This window comes from Rhinopithecus bieti, unplaced genomic scaffold (genome assembly GCF_001698545.2).
Source record: "Rhinopithecus bieti isolate Rb0 unplaced genomic scaffold, ASM169854v2 scaffold_9899, whole genome shotgun sequence".
In the NCBI taxonomy this organism is placed as follows: Eukaryota; Metazoa; Chordata; class Mammalia; order Primates; family Cercopithecidae; genus Rhinopithecus; species Rhinopithecus bieti.
Window position 1 is genome coordinate 6,902,525 of NW_016806979.1, and position 6,771 is coordinate 6,909,295.

The 6,771-nt window shown below is 54.5% G+C and overlaps 1 protein-coding gene across 1 annotated transcript; it reads left to right on the forward strand.

Annotated features, from left to right (window-relative positions):
- The first annotated feature begins 1,651 nt into the window (after positions 1-1,651).
- On the forward strand, positions 1,652-4,299 carry BST2 (bone marrow stromal cell antigen 2). Its single transcript, XM_017879515.1, has 5 exons — positions 1,652-2,026; positions 2,838-2,904; positions 3,087-3,147; positions 3,454-3,595; positions 3,908-4,299. Exons 1-4 carry the CDS (start codon positions 1,733-1,735, stop codon positions 3,578-3,580), a joined length of 549 nt encoding a protein of 182 aa, XP_017735004.1. The 5' UTR covers positions 1,652-1,732; the 3' UTR covers positions 3,581-3,595; positions 3,908-4,299.
- The last annotated feature ends 2,472 nt before the right edge of the window (positions 4,300-6,771 follow it).

A 6,771-nucleotide genomic window follows, 5' to 3' on the forward strand; every position in this document is an offset into this window, starting at 1 on the left:
GCCTGTAATCCCAGCTCTTTGGGAGGCCGAGGCGGGCGGGTCACAAGGTCAGGAGATCGAGACCATCCTGGCTAACACGGTGAAACCCCGTCTCTACTAAAAAATACAAAAAACTAGCCGGGCGAGGTGGCGGGCGCCTGTTGTCCCAGCTACTCGGGAGGCTGAGGCAGGAGAATGGCGTGAACCCGGGAGGCGGAGCTTGCAGTGAGCTGAGATCTGGCCAGTGCACTCCAGCTTGGGTGACAGAGCGAGACTCCGTCTCAAAAAAAAAAAAAAAAAAAAAAAAAAAAATTAGCCAGGTGTGGCCGGGCGTGGTGGCTCATGCCTGTAATCCCAGCACTTTGGGAGGCCAAAGTGAATGGATCATCTGAGGTCAGGAGTTTGAGACTAGCCTGACCAACATGGAGAAACCTAAACCTCTCTACTAAAAATGCAAAATTAGCTGGGCATGGTGGGACATGCCTGTAATCCCAGCTATTCAGGAAGGCTGAAGCAGGAGAATCGCTTGAACCCGGGAGGCAGAAGTTGCAGTGAGCCAAGATCGAGCCACTGTACTCTAGCCTGGCCAACAAGAGCAAAACTCAGTCTCAAAAAAAAAAAAAAAAAAAATTAGCCAGGCGTGGTCGCCCACACCTGTAGTCCCAGCTACTGGCAAGGCTGAGGTGGGCAAATCAGTTGAATCTGGGAGGTAGAGGCTGCAGTAAGCCGAGATCGCACCACTGCACTCTGCACTCCAGCCTGGGCGACAGAGCAAGACTCTGTCTCAAAAAGAAAAGAAAAGAAAAAGGAAAGAAAAGAAAAGAAAGATCCTTGCTATATGTCCATGTTCAAGCATTATCTTCCCCTCCATCTGCCCTGAGCCACAGGCCTGGCAGGTGGCATGCGCATCCATTGAGCACCTACTGGATACCAAAGCACTTTACTGGCATCTTCTCCCTGGCCACTCCTGGAGAGGCTGGCCCTGTTATTCCCCTTTACAGATGAAGAAACAGGCTCAGAGAGTTTACTTGGTATCCTGGAGTCCCAGGAGCACTTTTTCTGAAAGTTGAAGCCTGTTTCCTGCAGGTGCCAGGACAGAGTCCAACATTGTTTGTTGACTGGGGTATCCTCTCACCTGGGCTGTGTGTGCCTATCCAGTCCCCCAGTTTTCAGCTGGCTCCAGTCTCACCTGCTGCTCACACATCTTCCATGGCTCCCATAGTCCCCTCGGTGGGGACAGGGGCACTGGATGAAGCCCTGCTAGTCACCACAGAGACACCTGAACACAAAACCAAGTCCCTAGGGTCAGACCCAGGCCCCACCCTCACTCAACTGTGCAATCTCAGTTTCCCCAGGTGGAGGCTGGACCAACAATGATGGCCTCTGCCTCTTCAGGTCATGGTACAGACGAATACCATGGCCTAGGCACTCAGTAACACACAGCAGAGGCACAGGGACTTAAGATGGAGTCTCCCAGGCAGCCACAGTTGGTTGGCACCCAGTTGGGAAGGGCCCGAGGCCTTTTAAAGCAGGGTGAAAGAAAAGCCCACCTCCTTTCTGGGAAACTGAAACTGAAAGCCTAATTAATCCTCTGCCTGTAGGTGCCTCATGCAACAGCTGCCCGTCAGAGCACTTCCTGGAACTTGCTATTGGTCAGGACGGCTCCTATGCTAATAGGGGGTGGCCCATAGAAGATTCCAGTACCCTCCCCTAACTTCAGGCCAGACTCCCTTCAGCTAGAGGGGAGATCTGGATGGCACCTATTTTGTATGACTATTGCAAAATGCCCATGGATGACATTTGGAAGGAAGACGGGGACAAGCGCTGTAAGCTGGTGGTAGGAATTCTGGGGCTCCTGGTCATAGTGATTCTGGGGGTGCTCCTGATTTTCTTCATCATCAAGGCCAACAGCGAGGCCTGCCAGGATGGCCTCCGGGCAGTGATGGAGTGTCGCAATGTCACCTATCTCCTGCAAGAAGAGCTGACCGAGGCCCAGCGGGGCTTTCGGGATGCAGAGGCCCAGGCTGTCACCTGCAACCAGACTGTGGTAAGCACCTCAACTCCTTTGGATGGCCTAGTACTAGGGGGTGGGGGGGACAATAATCTCTCCCCAGAAATCTGACACAGGGTGGGTCTCCAGGGAGATGCAGGGGAGGTCCCAAAACTGTTCCTGGGCCCCCATATCAAGGGACCTAGGTTCCCCTACCAGGGTATGGGGGCCTCTAACCCAGTCCAGGACACTGGTGTAGGGGCAGGGTGTTAAAACTCTCCAGAGCCCCCAAATCAGGGACCTCAGTATCCCCCCCGGGACTTAGGTGAATTGATCAATTCTTTCAGGGCACTGGTGTCGGACGCCTTGAATCTCCTGGTGAGCACCAGTCCTGGGGGAGTAGAAACCCCTATTCAGGGTTGAAGGGGGACCTCATCAGACCCTGAAAAGGGGGGCTTTTGACATTTTCACTTCATCACTAAGAAACTGAAATATTCACCTGGGTCCTGATATGGGGGATCTTGAAACTCTTGCTGAGCATGTCACTTGGGGCTGGGAAATCCCACTGCGTTCTGGATTTGGTAGGGCCCTCTAACTTGTCTTGAGCCATAGACCAGGCAATCTGGAAACGTCTACTAAAGTGTGATTATGGACAGCCTCCAACTTGCCACTTGGGGGGTGTCTCAAAACTCTCATTTTGAGGACCCACATGCTTATGGGTGGCCCTGGGAGAGTATGTGGTTGTGGCTGTTCTTTAAGTTTGGAGGACATGGTGCAGAGAGGGTTGGGAGAAAACCTGAAAGGGTTTGCATTTAAGGGCAGCAGCCAAACTCCCCAGGCCAGAACCCCAGATTCTGACTCTTCTTAGATGGCCCTAATGGCTTCCCTGGATGCAGAGAAGGCCCAAGGACGAAAGAAAGTGGAGGAGCTTGAGGGTGAGAAACAGAGAAGGGAGAGGGCTGGGGAGGGGTGACTCAGCTATGGAAGACGGGGTGGGGGCAGGGAGACCAGGGCTGGAGGTTGGGGGAAGGGGGAGGTCCTGTCCCCGAGTGGGGCAGGGCCCCAGCATGGCCACATGCTGCCCCGCGCCCCTGATTCTGTCCTCCAACCCCACCAGGAGAGATCACTACATTGAACCACAAGCTTCAGGACGCGTCTGCGGAGGTGGAGCGACTGAGGTCAGAGATAACCTTCCCCGCTACCCTCCACCCGCCACACTCCTCTCACCCCCACATCCCTACCCCGAGACCCAGGATCTCCTTTGCTCCCAAAATCCCCATTGCCCAAAGGGGTAAGGTTTGAGTCCCATAAAAGGACAACTTAGCCCTTAGGGTCACAGAGCCATGGGTGGCCCCTGTCCATTCCCTCCCCAGTGACTTGGATTGGGGCGGTGCAGGGAGAACTCCCGGGGGCGATGGGCTTACAGGGAGGGCGGCAGGAGCCAGGACGAGCAGATGCCTGATTTGCCCCCATTTGCACCGCAGAAGAGAAAACCACGTCTTAAGCGTGAGAATCGCGGACACGGACTCCGCCAGCTCCCAGAACTCCAGCTGCGCGGCAGAGCCCGCGCTCCTGATTCTGCTGCTGGGCTTGGGCGCTCTGCTGCTGTGAGATCCCAGGAAGTTGGTCAGTGAGGAGGGGTCGGCTCCGGGAGGGAGAAGAAAGCTGGGGAAGGGGGTCGGGGAAGCAGGGACTCCGAAGTCTGGAGAGAGGGGCTGCAGGGGGAGGGACTGGGTGCAGAGGAGAGGGGCCTTGGGGAAGGAGGGAGAATCCAGTGACAAGGGCGCCCTGGAGCGGGGGTGGGGCTTATAGCTATATGGGGCGGGGCTATGGATGAGGGCGGGTCTATCGATGGAGGGGAGGGGCTTGTGGATGGGTGGGGCGGGGCCAGTGTCTGCTGCCTCCGGTCTGCCCTGAGTCTCTCTTCTGGCCCTTTAGGCATATCTTGGAAGATCCGGTTCCTGCTCGACTTTTCGCTTGGACATGCCCTTGATCTCATCAGTTCTGAGCGGGTCAGGGGGCAGCACGGTTAGCGGGGAGGGCACGGGGTAGCCAGAGAAGGGTCTCTGGAGCAGTTCTTGAGGGGCCATGGGGCAACCCTGGGTGTGGGGACACAGTCGGGTTGACCCAGGGCTGTCTGCCTCCAGAACTAGGCAGGGAAAGAGTCTCCCCTCTTGTTTCCCGCCCTGAGATTGGGCATGGGGTGCGGTGGGGGGGGCACGTGCTGCCTGTTGTTACCGGTGTTTTATTTTTTTGCGGAGGGGTGTGCTTTTTCTGGGGTCTTTGAGCTCCAAAAAATAAAGACTTCCTTTGAGGGGGAGCACACCTTACTCTCGAGTTCCTGACGTGTCATTGTGTTAGTCCCTAAGCGTCGGGGCCGCCCCTGCCGGTGAGAGTGGACTCCCCGTTAATGACAACACCTCCCTTCCCTGCTCCAGGACGTTTTCAGGAGCCCACGGAGTTCTGGGAGGCACCACCCCAGTTCCTCCCAGCCCTCGTCTCTGCTGGGATCAACATAAGGACTGTGCACCCTCGTCAGGGCTCACGTTTCCCAGGTGTTTTATTCTCATCTCCTCCCTAGAGCCTCTCCTGATTCCTGGGGATCCAGTGTGGAAACTGAGGCTGTAACTGAGAGTAACCTCGCCTTGCTTCCCCTCCGGCCTGCAGAAAATGCTGGGCTGGGATTTAAACTGGGATCTGTACACACACAGGCCATGCATTGTCAGAATGTGTCCCCTCCCTCATCCCCAAACTTTCTCTCTCTTTTTTTTTTTGAGACAGAGTGTCACTCTTGTTGCCCAGGCTGGAGTGCAGTGGCGCAATCTCAGCTCACTGCAACCTCCGCCCCCCAGGTTCAAGCGATTCTCCTGCCTCAGCTTCACCAGTAGCTGGGATTACAGGCACGCGCCACCATGCCCGGCTAATTTTGTATTTTTAGTAGAGATGGGGTTTCTCCATGTTGGTCAGGCTGGTCTCGAACTCCCGACCTCAGGTGATCTGCCCGCCTCGGCCACTCAAAGTGCTGGGATTACAGGCGTGAGCCACCGCCCACAGCCCTTTTTTTCTTTTCTTTCTTTCTTTTCTTTTCTTTTATTTTTTGAGACAGAATTTTGCTCTGTCACCCAGACTGGAGTAGAGTGGCACGATCTTGGCTCACTGCCAACTCCGCCTTCTGAGTTCAAGTGATTCTCTTGCCTCAGCCTCCCGTATAGCTGGGATTACAGTACTAAACCACCACACCTAGCTAATTATTGTATTTTTAGTGGAGATGGAGGTTTTATTATGTTGGCCAGGCTGGCCTCAAACTCCTGACCTCAAGGGATCTACCCACCTTGGGCTCCTAAAGTGCTGGAATTACAGGCATGAGCCATCACACCTGGCCCGATTCCCCAAACTCTTATTTATTCTGCAGTACCCAGCTCTGGGAACCTCTCCTCTGAGAGTCTCTGTGCTTCTTCACAGTTGAGGGCTGCAATCCCGACAGACCCTTCACCCACCTTCTTGGATACTCGAAGACTTCTTAGTCCCTTCCTTATCTGTTATCTTACTTCCTCCAAGTTCTCTCCGAATCCCGGCCATTGTCTCTGCAACTGCAACTCCTGTTTGTGGTAAGGGGGCCAGGAGCCTCTTGTCCCAGATTTCTGTACTGTCCTAAGGTCCCACAGTCCCCAGCCCAGATGGTCAGTGGTATTAAAAAAAAAAAAAAATTCTCTGGCCAGGCACAGTGGCTCACGCCTGTAATCTCAGCAGTTTGGGAGGCCGAGGTGGGTGGATCACTTGAGCTCAGTTCAAGACCAGCCTGGTCAACATGGTGAAACCCCATCTCTTAAAAATACAAAAAAAAAAAAAAAAAAAAAAAAAAGGCCAGGCATGGGGGTTCATGCCTGTAATCCCAGCACTTTGGGAGGCCGAGGTTGGTGGATCACAAGGTCAGGAGATCCAGACCATCCTGGCTAACACGGTGAAACCCTGTCTCTACTAAAAATACAAAAAATTAGCTGGGGGTGGTGGCACGCACCTGTAGTCTCAGTTACTCGGGAGACTGAGGCACAAGAATCATTTGAACCTGGGAGGTGGATGTTGCAGTGAGCCGAGATCACGCCACCGCACTCCTGCCTGGGTGATAGAGTGAGACTCCATCTCAAAAAAAAATTAGCTGTGAGTGGTGTCTCGTGCCTATCGTCCCAGTTACACAGGAGGCTGAGGCAGGAGAATCGCTTGAACCCAGGAGGTGGAGGTTGCAGTGAGCTGAGATCACGCCACTGCACTCCAGCCTGGGCGACAGAGCAAGAGTCTGTCTCAAAAAAAAATAAAATAAAACCAGGCCTCCACCTCCATGGTTCCTACTGCTGTCCCAGGGAAGGGTCCCCAAATACCTCCCCTGCCACAGAACCCCCTGGCCTTCTTGCCCCCTCACTTCCTCTTGCTCACCACCTCCACCTTTCCTGATCTCAAGCTCCTTTTTGCCTCAAGGCCTTTGCCCAAGCTCTGCCTGCTTCCTGGAGCACCCGTTCCTCACTCCCAAGGTCTAGGGCAGGCTCTCAGCCTCAGCAGCCTTGGTAGTTTGGGGTGAATGGTTCTCTGGGTGGGGACCATCCTGTGCATTGTAGGATTTTGTTTTGTTTTGGTTGTATTTCTTTTTTTTTTTTTGAGACGGAGTCTCGCTCTGTCACCCAGGCTGGAGTGCAGTGGCCTGATCTCAGCTCACTGCAAGCTCCGCCTCCCGGGTTTATGCCATTCTCCTGCCTCAGCCTCTGGAGTAGCTGGGACTACAAGCGCCGGCCACTTCCCCTGGCTAGTAT

Bases quoted from the DNA above. Each gene is read 5' to 3' on its own strand.
- BST2 (XM_017879515.1), top strand. From the start codon at position 1,733: ATGGCACCTATTTTGTATGACTATTGCAAAATGCCCATGGATGACATT. The intron at 2,905-3,086 runs GTGAGAAACAGA...CAACCCCACCAG, and splicing joins GAAAGTGGAGGAGCTTGAGG to GAGAGATCACTACATTGAAC. The intron at 3,148-3,453 runs GTCAGAGATAAC...TTTGCACCGCAG, and splicing joins GCGGAGGTGGAGCGACTGAG to AAGAGAAAACCACGTCTTAA.